Source organism: Drosophila ananassae, chromosome 2R, assembly GCF_017639315.1.
Source record: "Drosophila ananassae strain 14024-0371.13 chromosome 2R, ASM1763931v2, whole genome shotgun sequence".
In the NCBI taxonomy this organism is placed as follows: domain Eukaryota; kingdom Metazoa; phylum Arthropoda; class Insecta; order Diptera; family Drosophilidae; genus Drosophila; species Drosophila ananassae.
The window spans coordinates 7725175-7742293 of record NC_057928.1 but is presented as its reverse complement, the minus strand read 5'-3'; the positions used below and the strand labels follow the sequence as shown (position 1 = coordinate 7742293).

The window sequence follows — 17119 nt, the reverse complement described above, 5'->3', positions numbered from 1 at the left end:
GCCGACATTTAATGGGCCATCAACACTGGCTTACTCAAATCGATGACGGGATATTAATGACAAATAAATTGATGCTGCAATCAATCAATGAAAAATTAAGCCACCATATGGTTGGCCAGAAAAAATGAAGCCCGATCGAGCCTCAGCTCACTAATCGGATTAGTGTCATAATTAGGGTTGAGTAATTACTTTCATGAGTAAGAATAAATATTAAACTTGATGAATTATTCGCTTTACTGGTATAATTTAAGTTCCGAAATTTTAAAGACTATTTTCCTACTAGATGGAAATCTGTGAGACATAATTTGTGATCCGGCAGCTGCTTTCAATTAACACATTAAACAAAGGACGGAGGGCAACCAGCCAAAGGATGGGCAAAAAAAGGCCACAGGACTTTTTTTGCCTGAAGTTTCGCCAACGCAAAAGTTTCTGGGGCGAAGGAGGTCGGAAAACTTTTCTAAAGAAGATGGACTCTACTGACCCAAAAACCAGGAAAAAGGCGTCTTGACGATTGAATTATCCCCAGCTTGTGGGTGCAAGTTTCATTCAATGCTTAAATATTGAAGAGGTCTCTTTTAATAGTCTTGCCAAAGTTCAAAGTTATTAGAGTTCTATGTCAAATATGAAATTTATTTTTGTTTTTCCAGCTGCGAGATTAGATTTTTAATGCCATTGGCAAACAAACTTGTTAGAAACAAATGCTGCTGCTGCATATCCCTGACATCTGGATGTATAATAGTGTCATTCTACACTCTGTTTTTTGGATTCCTTAACGCAGGGATCTTGGTCGATGATGTCCTCTATAGGGAAAGTAAGTATTTCCCGACCCTCAATAAAAAAGTTTTCTAAAATAATTTCGATAGGCGGAAAGACTGATCCATGGTCGAAATGGTTTAATATATGTCATGTTGGCCTCAATATTCTGGCTGCTCTAATCCTTCTATTATCAATTGTGACGGTGAGATAACGATTCTAAAGTCCTTTTCCCCATTTTCTTATGTTAAAACTCTTTAGAAATATGTTAATTTCGTGTTTGTTTGGATGGCCATGTTTATCCTGCACATGATCGCATATTATGTAGCGTTCCATGCAATGATAAATGTCCGCATGCCATTTTTTAACTCCGCAATAACCGGATCTATATATGTGATTTGCATGTGCCTCACTCTGGGTAATATCATTATTACAAACTCTCTAATTTTGTCTAATTTTGTATCCTTACAGGCATCGATTTTTTTTGCTTGTACACAGTCTACTGTTATTATTTTGTGACGACTCATCCGGACGACTTCCGACCGCGCTGTGTTGATAAATAGGTGAGGCTGGGACCCAAAAAAAGGACATCCTAGTTACTTAACCAAATGGATATGTAAATTAACATTATCCTTGTCCAATAAAGAGTGTAATGCCAATGCGGAGTTAACGCGTTCTGCTGTGTTAATATAGCAGACTCAATTTTCTTTATAATTTCATTAGCATCTTGATGGAAGTTGAAAACGATTCCGCCCCAGCCCACACACTTTCTCGGGCTTGGAAGGCACACACATGTACGGGAAATTCCGGGCTAATGCTAATGAGGCCATAATATAAATTGCTTAAATTGAAATTATGCAAAAAAGTTAATACTCCCCACATCAGCTTCGAGGGGATAATGCCTTGAGAGGAGCAGAGTAGCTGGCAATTTTCCTAAAAACTTCATCGCAAACAGCTGGGACGGCAATCTAACAAAAATTCTAAACAAATAAATTACGTATACGCCATGTGGGACATGAAAAAAGGAAATAATTCATAACAGATATGGTGTTTAATTATTTTTAGGCGTATTTTTAAGAGTAGACATATAATTATAAATTATTACCATTAAATTAAGGATTCCCTAAAATAAAAAAGCCATCTCAGTTATTTTTGCATTTCGTGTCAAACCCATACAATCTCAAACACAATATCATGATTATGGCAAAAAAATGTTGCTTTTGTTTATCATTGCAAATGGGATGCATCATAATTTTCTTAGTTGGAGTATTTGCTTCGGTTATGCATATTGACTACGTTTATTCCCTACTAAATAGTAAATAATTGTATATTTTATTTTTTTATTTGTTTAATTTACAGCGTTTTCCATTTCGTTAGGAGATGACTGGGGCAATCACAAATATTCAGGTAAAATGATCAAATCTATTACTCTTTTTAATATTATATGTTTTCTACATTCTAGGAAAACTACTGGTAAACTACGTGCAAATGACTCCATACATTTTTACCTTCGTGGCTTCTTTTTTAATATTTTTTTTCGTTCTATCGGTAAGAATTCAAGCGGTAAGAATAAATGAATAAATGATTAAAAGAATTTTGTTTAGCAAAACTGTTGCCTATTTTGGGCAACGTTGGTCTTTCAAGCCATCGATGCGGTTTTCCTTTTAACTTTTAGCGTTATCACAACGTCATTGGGTATCAATATAGTTATCAGTCGAGGAGTTACACATGCTATTATCTATTGGTTATATGTATTTATATGGCTCGGTAAGAAACGAAAAATTATGTTTTCATAATGAATATTTGTTCTTTTGCAGCTTTAATAGTATACTTTATGATTATAAATTATTCGTATTATAGACAAATTAAGGAAAAACGAACTGAAAACGCTGCGGTCTGAGTCTTTGGAACTCATTCTTTGGAAAACTTTTGAAAAAATCTATCCAACTATCACTGAATAAAGAATTTACAAATTCTAATTCCATTCTTAAAATTGTTTGTTCTTATTTGTAATATTTTATACTTTTCGGGGTTTAAGGTATCAATAAAATTGGTAAAGAAGCGCTTGGAATTCTGTTCTATTTGTGTTTTCAAAATAATAAAAATATATATTCGTTTTTATCTACTGTATAAAATAGAATTAAAATAAAAAGTGTTTTTTTAACCCCACTCAAAATATTTCTTAAAAGTATACTGCGGGAAATATTTCAAAAATGTAGAAAGACTTCCCAAAATTTTATGAATGAATCCATTAATGTTAAATTTTGTTTTAGTTCTGGTCCTACATACATTATGGGTTTGGTGTGAAGATACTACTATGGCCAGTAAGATATTGAAATTTTTGTTATTTATTTTGATACCCCACTTTGTATTTAGTGGAAGCTGTAATTCCATTTCCTGTCTGTGGAAACTGCAAAGAAGTGAGAAATGCAAACAGAAATAGTACCGGTGGCTTTTGCCATTTTGAAGATGGCCTTTATGTCATACGAATATTCGAAGGTGAAAATAATTCGCTACCAAGTTGCATACCACCTACTTATGATCTTAGTCGTATGTATGATTCCTAAAATAATCCCACTCACAGCTAATGAAAAAAATAAATTATTAGGATCCATAAGGCACTTCTGCTGCTTCTGGTCTCCGACATTAGGATGTACCATGTTGATAGGACCATTGTATTACCAACGCTTCGAACTGCAATGCGATCAGTGCGTACCAGTTTGTACAAATACCATAGATGATGTGGGCGGGTCAAGCGCCGAGGTCGTCAAAAATATTCCTCTTATTATCCTAGCCATATTCTCAACTTTTTGTACAATTATGTTTTAAGATTATTTTGTGGTTGATCTTGCTTCTGTCTTTTTGACTTTTAGCTTAACCCTGGCAACGGACTCAATTAATCAAAAATTAATAGTAAAAGTGACTGTTCATCATCTTTATTATTACTATGAACTGGGCCGTGGAGGGCGGTAAATTTAATTAAAGCAAGGTGGGCCCGGTGCGGATGTTATCGTGACAAGCCCAAATTAAGTAGCGCGGGGTTACATCAGCCAGAGCCATCCAGGGCTATCCTGGGGTTGGGCTGCCAATTCAATTTAAAGACCAAACCAAGGCAACCGAGAGACTTGCCCAAAGCCAGCCCACAGATGAATGAAGGACTTGCCCGGGGCTCTTTAAATAGCCCAAAAGCTTAGCTCTAAAAAGAAAGAAAACTACAGTGGAGATTCCTTATGAAGGATAGAGTATTCTCTAGGAATATATTGAAAATCTATAGATACAATTTAGATATTATTTAAAAGTCTGATAAATAATGTATAGATTTAAAAAAATGTAACTCTTATATTCTTTCCCAGTTATCCTTGCCATACTGTATTTACGAATAGAATGCTCGCTTTGTGAAACTAATTTGATTCAAGTAAGAATTTGGACACTCAAGGATCTGGATTTTCACACTCACCCGTCGTTCCGTTCTCCCCTTCGCTCAAATCCGCCAAGGAGGCTGACAGGGCCTCCGCCATTTTGGCCGCCGAGGAGGAGGAAGTGGTCGTCATGGTCCTCGGCTGAGATGCATTTCCGTCGCTTTTCACAATCAGATTCGTTGCACTTGTACCGTTTTCCGTTTTCGCAGTTTCCGCATTATGTTTTACCATGGCGGAATCCTTCGGGTCTGGGGAAGGGATGGGAGGTGTGAAATCCACAGCCTACAGCTGTGTGTTCAGATTGCCCTACCCAGGACGAAGGACTCCGGAGTGTCTGGGTCCTTGGTGGGTGGAGCACTTGTTGCCACCCGACTTCCTTGCTTCCTTTCTTGTGGTGCGGAAATCAGGAAAAAAACGGTTCTGAAACGGAAGAGAGGAGTAATGGTTGAGTTCCTTCCGTCAAATGACACTCAATTATGTTCTTTTATGTAGATGAATATTAAAAATAATTTTTATAGTCATAGACATAGGCTTTTTAACTTTCTGTAGGCCAAACTAAGTGTTTGTTTATTTTGTTAAAGATTGGATTAAAACCTAGTGTTTTCTTAACTTATTTTTATGGCCTGGTTCTTGGTAATTGTTAGTACAAAGAAAACGTATGTCTGAGAGTGTCTTTGCAGCAATTAGAAAAGTTTTCAGCCCTACAGACTTCAAAACAAAAGTAACTTTTACTTTGAGCAAGATAAAGAGACATAACAAAGGTCTATATAGGGCGAAGAGTTATATTCCCTTACAATTACTTATAAAATTCAATATTAGAAAAAGTATTTCCAAAAGCATTTTTCGAAAATATTTTCAGAACTAATCCGAAAGCTTTACTTTTGTCTATAAAATAAAGACTCATATAGGGTATTCCAGACTCTGTAGGACATGTCCTTTGCACAAACATCAGTATGTCTATCCAACTCGAGTGAAGTTCTCGCATTTCCTTAAGGAATGCGACACTCCTTCAGGAACCCCTCCTCCCATACACCACTGCCTCTTCTAACCGAGACAAAAAGAAAGTTTTTCTGTTTTTGTCAAAGTCACCGAACTAACTACACTTTGGCTCACTGTTTTCGCTTCGCTGTTTCACGGTTGCATCTTTTGGCCAAGTTAAATTGTTCCAGTTTAATGTTGAGTGCCACCCCAAAAAGAGAGACCGGAGACAAGATGAAAGGAATTGTGTAACATCGTGTGATATCGTATCCAAAACAATGAACTAAATACGATCCATGGGAATGAAATTACTCTCCGGTTTTATATCCCAAAGGCGATAATTATTGTAAACAGCAGGCCAGGGAATATTTATTATTATTGGGGTTTTTAAAAATTTGTTTACAAGATGGAAGATTAAATTTTAAGACAAAGGGCAAGTGTTATTTTCGGTGAAGACCTTTCAACGTTGAAATAAGAATGATCTTAAATTTCATTCCAATAAATTCCCCTTTCCCATTTCAAATCCCACTTTTTCGCTTGAATAGTTTGTAATAATCGTAAACCAGTTTGTCCAATTTTCCAACTTTTCTGATATTTCCATTCAGCGTGACCTTGCTCTCTAGATGGGACACATAATAGCGCCGTTGATAAGCCTCAAGTCCAACCAGAATTCATTGTCATTTTCACCTAAGTTTCGTTTCGAGACCACTGGGGGGCTTTGTGTGTGCGTGTCTCGGATCTGGCCACTTGTGGCATTTTTTCGCATTTTTAAACAGGCGACAACGAGCGAACGGCAACCACGCGTTTGACCCCTGACCCCCGAAGGCAAACACAAAGAGACAAAAACAAAAATAAAAGAAGAGCACTCGCGTAAACTACTCATAAATAAATATATGGAGATCCATTGTTGCTTTTTTTATTATTATTTTCAGAACTGTTTTGTTTGGCTTTGCGCGCCGGTTCGTGTTTTCGCATTTTCATTTTTTTCCCCTATTTTTTTTTTTTAGAAAAAAAGGGGGTTTTGTTTACGCTTCGCCATTTTTACCGAGAGGGGTGCTTCAGTTTAGTGCAGCCGAAGCAAAACCATTACGGAAGGAAAAATAAAACGAATCCCAAATAAACAAACAAAACGTTTTGCCAGTTACTTAAACTCATGCAAATATTAAGTTCGAGTTTGTTTATGATTCCTGGCAAAAAATCTAATTGCAAAGATGTGTCTTTACACAGGATTGAGTTTAGAAAGGGGTTAGCCCCTATTCTTACTAAAACATACAAAAAATAGGATCAATATTTTCTTATCTTTTTAAAAACCATTACTATAGACCACTCCCTTAAGTGCGCTGCATTCAATTTCCTCAAGTAAACATTTTATAAATTATCTGCAGTTTAGAAATAAGCCATAAATATGGCTGTGCAATGTGCATTTCCTTGAAAATCTGCTCCGCTCTGCTCTGCTTTGCCATATTTTTATAGCCAGCCGGCGTACGTGGCGGATGAGCAATCTCATTCGCACTTACTGGCATTTTTCAGTTTTTCGTTCTGTTTCCAAAACCGTGCACTGAAAGCGAGGGCGTAGCTTTCTAGTCAGCCAATTATCGTAATTTTTTGCATTTAACTTATTATCATAATTATCATTTTGCTGAATTGGTGAGCCAAACAGACTGGGTGGGTACGGAAACCTCATAAATATTCACATTCATTAAATATATACCTCACGGATATATCCATTAAAAATAAGAACAATAATGTTTTGGGGAAAATTTTCAATTTTCAATATGTGACATCGTCTGTTTGTTAGCCTCAAGCATTTATCTTCAAAAATTCCCCATGTCCCCATCATTCTTGCTCGCAGCTACCACCATATGTTTGGGTTCTTTCTTGGTTTCATTTAATAAAAATTTTTATACAACAATAAGTATTTTCCCAGCGAACCTTGCATTCTTTTAGTGATGAGCTACCAAGCGTTTTGTGTTTGTTGTTTGAAATTGATTAAAGTAGCCCCCAGCCATCCATCCATCCATCTATCCAGTCATCCAGCTTTCCAGCCATCCAGCAATCCGACGCCTGTTCCCCAAACACTCGTACACTTGATTGAATAACCGCGAGTGCAAGTGTTTGTGTATATTTTTATTTCGTATCTGTATCTTTCAGTACGTATAGTACAAATATATATATGTGTGGTTGTGTGTCTGTTTTTTGTATCTTTGACTTTGATCGCGCATGATTAATGATTACGCCCGTGTTTATTGCCTTTGCCACTCCTAGAGGGTGATAAAAGTTTTCTTTTTGGCGCTTCAGGGGATTCTGGTTCCTGGCGTATTTCTCTCATATTTCAGCCTTAGCACCTCCACCCGGAGACTGGGGATTGGGAATGGAATTGCGTATGTAGTTTGTCATCATTCATATATAATTTGACAAACTTTCTGCATAATGTCCATCATATCGGAGATTAAGTTGTTAAGGTTTAATTCCTAAGATAAAGATATAATAGAGACCTATAATTAAAACAAGATATAACCCATTTAATATACATTTGCTATAACAGAGGTATTAATTTTAGCCAAAATCTAAACTGTTTATGCCACAAAATTATGAAAACAAAACTTGAAACAATCCCCCAAAAAACCATTTTATTAAATAGCTTTTCACTAAGCTTCACAAACATTATTTTAATTGCTTAAATAAAACATAAATATGCTTCAAAGAGTTTCAAAAAATTTCTGTGTTTTGTCAAAAGCAGAGAAATAAAATCCTAAAATGAAATAACGTTTAAAAGTCCACAGAAAAATACAGAAAGTGTGAATTAAAACTTGGGCACTTGGGTCAAAACTTTTATAATTGAATAGCCAAAACGAAAGGGTAAGAGATTTTGGTTTCAATGCAATTAGATGGAGTGCAGGCTCTTGCACTTTCCCACTTTTCGGATGCAATCAACGCCCAAGTGCCCTTTCAGAACGGCATTGAGTATACGCAACGTTGGACCGCAACAGGTTCGAGGGCTCTTCAATAGATGGCTAATTTTTGTTTCCTAAGCTCAAATTGCTGGCCAGAACCCCCCTGCCAAAAAACGAGAAAATTAAACCAAATGGGTGGAGGACTCCACTCCGGCTATTATGTATATTTCTGTTGCTCTTGGCAGGCCTCGGGCCCATGAATGCTGATTCATTAGCCAAACCTTCTCGGCCACATAGACATAGAGCCATTTAAATGCGAATTAGGGTAACCGCCCTTACGACTGTGTATGTGTTTGTGTGTGTGTGAAGGGGGCGTGGCTGTTGTGGTTGTGGGTGGGCCGAGGTCTGTGGTCTCGCCTTGGCACGTCCCTGCTCGCCTTGGATCGCAATTGCTCTCCGGATGCGTGACTCTTGTTGTTTCGCCTGATGGTGTTTAATTTGATTTGGCAGAGACTGCATAAACTACTTATGGGGCAAATAGGAATTAGTGTTTGAAATTTAGTTAAGCTAATTAAGAGGCTGTCCGAAGAAAGGGGAATAGGTGTAAGGGGGTACTACACCCTCAAAGTAACTCATTAGCCGCCAAATAAATTGCAAAAATTAATACCAATTTGAACTGGTTTCACCGGTTGATGCAATTCTTGGGAATATTTATTAGTAATTCCCATAAGCAAAAAGACCTTGATGTGACATTTCAATTAAATGTCTCCAGCACCCGCTCATCCAGCATAGGCGGCTGGCTGTCTTCCCCGGGAAGGCATTAAGATTGTTTTAATTGCTCATTTATGGATCCAAGAGAAATGTTTGAAACATGTGCTAAGCGATTTTATTAGCTAACGCCGGCCATAAAAGTCGTCGACATCAAAAGTCTAAAAATAATGTGGCCCAAACGGGGGGGGGAAAAAATTGAATTATCAAGGGAAACGTAACAACAACAAAATAAAAGGCAAAACGGGTGCAAAGCCAAAACAACAGGTAATTAGTAAAATAAATAAACAAATCATGAATTTGTTGAATTTGCAAAATGCGAAGAATCTCTTCCAGAGCTATAGCTACATAGTACTTGAGTGCAATTCTTCATTTTGGCTTAAATAGTTGTGTGTGTCAAAATGAAATATTTGTGCAATGTGCAAGACAAACTTGATTTGCCATAAAATTTAATTTTCGCGCCCATTTGGCGAGGACCGAGTGGACCACTGGCCCAACCCAAAGATTTGTGCAAATTCGCCAAACGTTCGACGTCAGCTGGTCAATATTTTTGTTGAAAAATGCAATTTTTGGCCGCTTAGCAAGGCCTCGTCGAATTGGCCAAAAGGCCTGGGCAAATAAATCAAATCGAAATCCGTTGAGCAAATGTTGCAAGATCGTTTGACATTCGCAAGTCCGACAAGTGTGAAACGAATTGCGTACAAATCTATGTGCAAGTACTTTCGACAAGTATGCTGCACTCTGAAATTAATGGCTATAATTGAAAGCTTAAAGATGAAATATTATTTGGAAGAAATCACTTACAAGTGTTAAAGTCTAAGCTGCCAATGAGGAAAGTCAACAAGGGGCAAGTCAACTTTAAGTACTCACATGAGAACAACTAACTCCATTGTTCTCTAAATAGTTTGAGCTGTAATAGACGCTTTCAAATAGTATTTCTTAAATCCGAACAAAATGGATAAAACCATTTCCTGTTTACTGATAAATGAAGCTCTCTGGAACACAATGTAAAATTTATTTATGTTCAGAAATTTGTTCTTCCCTGAAAACCTTTCAAATTGAAAGACAAACTTGGCAACAAAAAAAATCTTTAAGAGAAGAAAAATAGGTATTTTCCTATCTCCATTCGATGTGAATAATCTTCAACTTTCGTTATTAGTATTTCAACAATTTGCTTCTGTAATTTTGAAAAACTTTCTCACATTATTTTCCACTATTTAACGAGAGGGAGAGTGACTAGAAATTACGTTTATAATTGCATTTAATTAAAGCAAAACTCGTTTCTCGACAAACATTAAAATGGATTATCATGAGACTATTTTCCGCAACACAAGCCCCTGAGAATATTTGCATAAAATTCCCCTAATTCTAATTTTTTGTTGTTAAAGTGCTTTTCTGAACTCGTTCCCTGTCATTACACATGTTTATTATAAATTTTTGTTGCGGGTCTGTTTGCTCTTAGGGTTTGAAATTTGGCTACTGAAGCATTTTACTTTTTTTTCCTATTTTATATTTTGTTGCTGTTTGATTAGGCGTCTAGGTTGACACACACAGGCGAAATAACTAGATATACATACATGCGACGGACTGTCGGACAGATTGACGGACCGACCGACCAACTCACAGAGACGGACACCCATAGTCGCAAGTATTCGAGAGGCACATGTGGTGAAAATTTAACACAAATGTGCAAATTTAATTAAATTCAAACGAGAAATAAATATAAATATACGCTTCGTTCGCATACGTACGGATGATACTATATGGCGTTAGGGGAGATCTAGTGAAAATAAGAAGCAGTATGACCCAAGGAGAAATACAATATAACTTTGTTCATAAATTAGGGAAAATTCTTTATTAAAAGGTCTACAAAATACTTTGCCAAAATATTACAAATCGGCACATGTCAATCATAATATTTTTAAGGGAATGTGGCACTGAAAATTCCCTTTAATAGTGACTCAGACTAGCCCCAAAAATATAATCTCCAGAAATATTACTCATTTTTAGTTGAAATATTTACGCGATAAGTCAATCGTTTTAAAATTTGATCAAATTCGATTGGGAAAGGTAAAATATATTTGGCTGAAATTTGAAAATGCCATTTGTCTCATTGGGCTTACCGGCGGCTTCAATAAAGTATTTTATCGGCGCTATCGCCTTTCGTGATAATGGCACCGAAACCCCCAAAAATAAAATAAAGTCAATGTCCAAGTCGCTTCTTCATTTCGTTATCGGAGCAGCATATGCCGAGTGGCTTTGATTTGGTTTCTACTTTAACTTATTTTTAAATTTTCGTATATAGACAATGGCATAGCATGGCATTATTTTTATATAGAATCCTAACTCGCTGCTTGGCCATAAAGATAAAATTATAACTGGCAAAAAAATGAGGCACTCTGAGCAACGTGGGGGCGTTAATTTATCGTTGGGGAGCCGTGAGCCAAAACAAAATCTGCGACAACACTTTTATAACTTGATTTATTTACATTTTTAAAAACCAACAACAGTTGGCGAAAATTTCTAATTAAAAATATATATTCTGAATGGTGTTTTATAAGGAGGAAGAAGGACACTGGCTAAGGTCGTTTATCCCATTACTTATACATGAAATAGTTTCTGGAGGGTCTCGGATTCTCTCATCAAAGATTATTAATTATTGAGCCAAAAATGTATTAAAAGCTTTGCCACTAAAAATAATAATAATGCCAAAGTCAACACACAGACTCTTTGGTTGATAAATAAATATATATTTAAATATATGTATATTCCAACTCATATATATTTATATATTTTTTGTTGTATCACTTCTTTCATCAGACAGTCACACATCCACAATGATCATCAACTCGTTCTGTCGTTGAAACAAAAAATGGCAAATAAAACAATAACAACCAGAACTGACGCAGAAATCCGCTGCCAGCTGCCGAGTTGAAGGCAGCATTCATTTTCCTCAACCGTTTCATAGAATACATTTAATTTGGGGACACTTGTTGTTGGCCTTATTTAATTAATAATCCAAATCCAAATTCTAATGAAAATAAATATATTTTAAAGGCGAAAAAAAGTAGAAAAAACGAAACTGAAATCAGATACGATTAGCACTATCACTACACCAAACAGGCCACAACGAAAAAAAATCTAATAAAAAGTTAGCTGCGAATTTATTACGATCAGTCTCTACCCATTCTGATTCGTATGGTCGCGTTCTCGATTTTGTATTTTGTATTTTTGTATTTTTAGCTAATTTCCGTTGCTATTGAGCTTGGCAATTAGTTACACTTGATTATATGAAAGCAGGGCGTTAAACATTCTGCCGGTCGTCCCCCCATCGAAGTTCGTCATTCTGTGCGCTTTTTCTCCCATTTTAGATCACTTTTGAGGCACTAATTATTTCAGATAATTTATGAATGCCATAAACACAAAAAACTCAACCCAAATTATGTGAATTTCAAAGTTTATTAAAGCAATTTAAATAAAATCGCTTGATTTGTTCAAACACATTTATTGGTTTCGATCCAAACTGGTTTTAATTAGTATTTCAAGAATGGGTTTGAACACATTTCATGGTTCATGGCTTGAGGGGAAACCCTTGTACAATACCTATTTCAAAGATTTCACTCCTTCGTGTCGCCTATTTTGCAATCATTTATATCAATTTATATTTGTATATATTTGAGACATTGCCCAATGGCACATGTTGTTTAATAATTTCACATTCACACCAGAGCACACACACAGAGCCCGCGTAAGGCCAGGAAAAGCGCGAAAATCGCGTCCGACAATCGACGCCCGAAAACCGCCTGCGAACCGCTACTGAACCGCACCCGAACGCGTTCTAATCAGAACTGCGGAGCAGCCGAATGTCCAACAGGCGGAGGCCCCACTCAACATGTTGCCGACCTTGCCACCGAGCGAGCAAAAACAAATTCTTTTCAAGAGAACGAGAGCCGACGCCAATAGAGAGGGAGCGGTTGGGTCTGTTTGGGTTTTATTTTCTTTTTCTGAATCAAAGTATAATTAAAGATTATTATAAACACTTTTTAATCTTATTTGCCAAAATGAAATACAATTTTATTATTGCATATTTCACCCACACTGTAATAATGGAGACCTTTCTAAAATAGCCATTTCATCATGATTAATACTTAACTTTTAAAAGATATCATTGTTATGGAATAAATAAAAATAAAGATTACAATAAACAAACGAATATCTGTTAGATTAGACTGCACTTGTCACACATGGCGTATAAGTAATATTTTTAACAGTTCTACTTAGTGAATTTTACAGATCCTTGAACCAAATCCTATCTGTCTAATTTTTATGATTTTTTTCCCCCACTTGAAATGAGGACTAATTAATGAATCAATCACAATAAAACTCAAGGAGCCTTTATAACTCTAATCAAAAGTATACAATTTTTTTTTTGCCTCAGTAATCTTAAGATTAACGCCAGAATAAATGCCAGAAGACTAATCTAGTTTTTAATCTAAATGCCAATTAAGTATGAACAAGTATCATTTACAGAATTCCGAACAAGTATGGGATTATCAATTATCCGGAATTAGTTGAATCCAGGTTCCAGAGCTTCCAGGAATTAAAGAAAAATGCAATCGACACCAGCTTCATCGCCACTTCAACCTCAATTTCCTGAAATTAAATTGCTTACAAGCTGCCCGGCTCAGTTAATTTCAACTAAGCAGGATATTGTCGACAGTCGTTTCCATTCCGCCCCTTTGTATGGATGGGGTCAGAGGTATGGCTGGGGAAAATGTTTGAGGTGCACTGTTGACATACAAACACCTAAAGTTCTGCACTCCGGTTGCAGTGTGTTTGCTGACTTGTGCAATTTCCGTCCGACAACACGGGGCATATACGTAACGAGCTTTGACAGAGCCTTGGCAACAGTTGTCCGCAAATTTATCCATTACACTATACACCTGTAATTGAGTGCCCTTTTCTAAGGTTTCATCCATTTCCCACTTGACCATAGCCGTCTTCCATAATTATGTAAATAGAAATCTAATTATTTTGCGAGAAAATTATACGAAAAGCCAGAGGATAATCAATTACTGCTATATACTTTCAAGCCTTTTACTTTTTTACCAATAATGTAGAACATTTTCCGCCAATTCGTTATTGAATTCAATAAATATTTAAAGCCAATGTCCAATGCAAATGAGATTTCAATAAACAATCCTGAAAAATGTAAAGCCTCTTTAAACACCAACAGCCATTAAAATGTCATTTAGAGAGTGTTAGGCCGCCAAGGATCAAGGCAAATTAACTAATTGAAGGCTCAAGTAGGCTTTGCATATATTTCTGCTGAAAACGAAAAAGGTCTCCCGCCTGTCGATAGATTAAAGATGGTAAAACCGTTGGCCCCACAACGGCCAAGGTCATGGCCAGGACTCCATCTGCCCCTGTAGGTGGAATGCATAATATATTGGCCAGATCGAAATCAAAACATGTTTACCTTCGCACGCCGCACGCTGAAAAGTTAGTCCTGGCTTAAGGAAGGCCACTTCAGCAGGCGACAAGTAGCCAGGACGAATTTTTCAATCCTCCAACTGTTGCCGTGGGAGTTGATATACGTGGTATAGAATGTAGTATCTGTTTAGCTAACTTTAAGCTAACTACTAACTACTTTAACAAGTTATTTACTATATTTCGTATTTCCAAACAAGTTCTTTTGCAAGCTTGAACTAACCAAATATAGAAGTGAAAACTTACTATATCCTTCTATTCCTATGGGGTTAACCTTCTTTAGTGCCACAAAAGTAAACAAGTAAATGATACTTTAATGAACGACTATTAAATGTCATTCAAAGCAGAGGTCACAGTCAACGGTAGACAATAACCTTGTTGCATTTTTAATGGACTTGTGCTGAGTTATCCTTGAGGCTTGAGTTATTTTTTACTTACAATAGAATACCATTTAACAAAAATCGTATAATGTGTTTGTTAGTTTCTTGAATAAAAAACAGCAGCCTGGCCAACTGTCGCCAGGACATAAAGCCTTATTACGAAATGTTCTTTAATTAGTCCGCTCGACTTAATTACAAAACTGCAAAGTCAACAAAAGCAGCACCACCATTTCTAAAGCAAATTGTATACAATAACAAACTCTCGACTGCCCCGGGATCTGTGGCCTTTGGCTCACAATTAACCGACTGTGGCTCTGACTCTGGCTTGTATGGGTGTTTTGGTGGCAACAGCTTGTTGACATCCAACTTTAAAGTACTTTGTTCTTTAATAACTACGAGATTCCCTTGCAGGTCTTGGGAGAACTAAAATAATCAGGATTGAAATAAGGGTTAGGTGTTCCTTTCAGTATTCAAACCAAAAAAGTCTTAATTTTATATGAATATCATTACACCTGTAGTTGGGCTATTGCCCCTCGTTTCCTGCCTTACCCATTATCATTATTTCCATAAACAAAGGGAAAGCGAAATGAACAAAAACTTGGACATGGCTAATAGCAAAAATCAATGCCGACTCGCCCCAAAATGCAAATGAGCCACCCTGCTACCACGGCAGGACCATTTGAATAAATATATTCACAAATCATGCAATTTCCTGCCAGCTCTGGACGCCGAATCTTCAGAAAAACCAGAAAGCAACAAACAAAATGTCCAAAGAAAAAAACAAATTCAATATAAACGCAAATTATTTTTGCTGTCCGGTGGTGGCAATAACTGCAAAAATACGAAGAAACCACCCGGGATAGCGCAAAACTTTGGGAAAATGTATGGTGGGGTTTTGGTTTTTATGTCCTGCCGACCTGACATAAATCTGATGGCCAACACCATGGCCGGGTGACTTGTTCGACATGCCCCTTTAAGCTTTGTTTTTATGCCAAAAAAGTATTAAAGTTTTAAGAGATATTTTGGTCAAAATGGTCAATGAATAAGGTAAAAACTGAAAGATATTTGTTTCTCTAAAGATTATTAAGTATGTTATAGTCCCTATTTTGAAGTAGTACAAAATAAAAATGAAAAGAAAAAACAATAGGAGTTTTCCAACCATTAGTTATTTCTCTTCCAGGCCCCTACTCACCGAATGTGCGAAATTAAATTCATCATACGCCACGTAGTCGCTCCTGCCAGGAGATGGGTGGAAACTTTTGCACGTTGTTCCTGTGCTGACCCGCATACAAAATAGAAGACCAGCACAAACCAAAAAGTTTCAGAAATCTTTGGTAGATTTAATTATGTTTAAATAGGCTTAACCAAACTTAACACGGGATGAATAGAAAATCCAATAAAGGTGGGCACATGTGTCCTCCGATGATAAAGTGAAACTAATTGAAATTGTAGCATAGAAAACATATTAAATTTTGGCAGATGGCTTTATGATAAATTCGGCAAACAATAGCACAAGTTTTGTTATTTATTTATCAATATTTTCCATTAATATTTCATTAGTAAACTACCATGTTAAGCCTTTAATAGACAGAGGCGGACTAAAAAAATGGCCAAACCCATTAGCACTGTAAAATATATCCTGATATAGTGCAACAGCTGCCAATAAGCATATGTGGGAGTTAAAAGGTGACTCCCTTTTTCCGCCTGTTGCGCTATTCCCCCCTTGATATCATTCCGTTTCTACTTTATTACATCAATTTTTGTAGCTTTTGTTTCTCCACTCGTGAGGTTTTTTCTGCAATTTCCATCGAACCCTATGACCGGATGCAATGGACCATGAGAGAGGGCGGACAATCGGCAGCATCTGGTTAAAAGGATACAGTGTCACACAACCCGCTGTCAGGAGGAACAATACGACCTGACTTACATCCGACGGACTGTCTGCCAATCATAACCCAGAGATGGACAGAACAGATGGATGCAAAAATATTGGCATTTCGAAAAGCAAAGTTACCTTTATGGATCAGGGTGCAGATTCAAACTGTTAGTCAAATACGACTAAAATGTTAAAGAACCACCACTTCCTGATTAAAAAACCTGTAATTGTTTTTTTCCTAATGAAAACAATCAAGCCTGAAAATGAACAAATATAATATTGTTTCTCAGGACACTTACTTACGTTTTTCGGATAATATATCTCGTGATGTGGCAGGACCCGGATGCCCCAGGCTCTGTTGTTCTCCTGCTGTTGTTTTTCTTACATTACCAAACGCAATTCCCGACCAAGCATCTTATTTATTTATATGGTTATTCGCGTTTTTTAAGAAAAATGAGCTCTGAAATATTAAAGTGAGTTCCAGAACATGTTGATAAGCAATGGGGTGCAACAGGCCGCCATTGAACTTGGCAACATGTTGCGTGTGCCAAATGTAAACAG

The 17119-nt window shown here is 36.7% G+C and overlaps 3 protein-coding genes across 7 annotated transcripts in view; 2 read left to right on the top strand and 1 right to left on the bottom strand.

Moving 5' to 3' along the window:
• The window catches only part of LOC6506248 (adenylate cyclase type 2), a 30866-nt gene extending 18204 nt beyond the window's left edge, over positions 1 to 12662 (bottom strand). For 2 of the 3 annotated variants that reach the window (XM_014909208.2, XM_001958233.3), the window contains exons 1-2: positions 12416 to 12662; positions 4211 to 4592 (exon numbers count right to left, since the gene is read on the bottom strand). In XM_014909208.2, the coding sequence (XP_014764694.1) occupies positions 4211 to 4403 (193 nt within the window). In that variant the 5' untranslated portion in view covers positions 4404 to 4592; positions 12416 to 12662. The remainder of the gene's footprint in view (positions 1 to 4210; positions 4593 to 12415) is intronic. The other variant, XM_014909207.2, reaches the window with a different exon arrangement.
• Positions 607 to 2159, top strand: LOC26513855. 2 transcript variants are annotated; one of them, XM_014910055.3, is made up of 5 exons: positions 631 to 811; positions 864 to 958; positions 1015 to 1171; positions 1225 to 1316; positions 2113 to 2159. In XM_014910055.3, the coding sequence occupies exons 1-4, from the start codon at positions 667 to 669 to the stop codon at positions 1314 to 1316; spliced, it is 489 nt and encodes a 162-aa protein (XP_014765541.1). In that variant the 5' UTR covers positions 631 to 666; the 3' UTR covers positions 2113 to 2159. The 2 variants fall into 2 exon arrangements, with proteins under 2 accessions (XP_014765540.1, XP_014765541.1); XM_014910054.3 differs by lacking the exon at positions 2113 to 2159 and having other exon boundaries at positions 607 to 811; positions 1225 to 1425.
• Positions 1896 to 3181, top strand: LOC26515101. 2 transcript variants are annotated; one of them, XM_032453832.2, is made up of 6 exons: positions 1896 to 2068; positions 2131 to 2160; positions 2216 to 2301; positions 2358 to 2520; positions 2614 to 3077; positions 3130 to 3181. In XM_032453832.2, exons 1-5 carry the CDS (start codon positions 1948 to 1950, stop codon positions 2712 to 2714), a joined length of 501 nt encoding a protein of 166 aa, XP_032309723.1. In that variant the 5' UTR covers positions 1896 to 1947; the 3' UTR covers positions 2715 to 3077; positions 3130 to 3181. The 2 variants fall into 2 exon arrangements, with proteins under 2 accessions (XP_032309723.1, XP_014765698.1); XM_014910212.3 differs by having other exon boundaries at positions 1901 to 2068; positions 2571 to 3077.
• Positions 12663 to 17119: the final 4457 nt, after the last annotated feature.

Bases quoted from the DNA above. Each gene is read 5' to 3' on its own strand.
- LOC26513855 (XM_014910055.3), top strand. From the start codon at position 667: ATGCCATTGGCAAACAAACTTGTTAGAAACAAATGCTGCTGCTGCATA. The intron at 812-863 runs GTAAGTATTTCC...TAATTTCGATAG, and splicing joins TGATGTCCTCTATAGGGAAA to GCGGAAAGACTGATCCATGG. The intron at 959-1,014 runs GTGAGATAACGA...AAAACTCTTTAG, and splicing joins TTCTATTATCAATTGTGACG to AAATATGTTAATTTCGTGTT.
- LOC26515101 (XM_032453832.2), top strand. From the start codon at position 1,948: ATGATTATGGCAAAAAAATGTTGCTTTTGTTTATCATTGCAAATGGGA. The intron at 2,069-2,130 runs GTAAATAATTGT...CCATTTCGTTAG, and splicing joins CGTTTATTCCCTACTAAATA to GAGATGACTGGGGCAATCAC. The intron at 2,161-2,215 runs GTAAAATGATCA...TCTACATTCTAG, and splicing joins GGGCAATCACAAATATTCAG to GAAAACTACTGGTAAACTAC.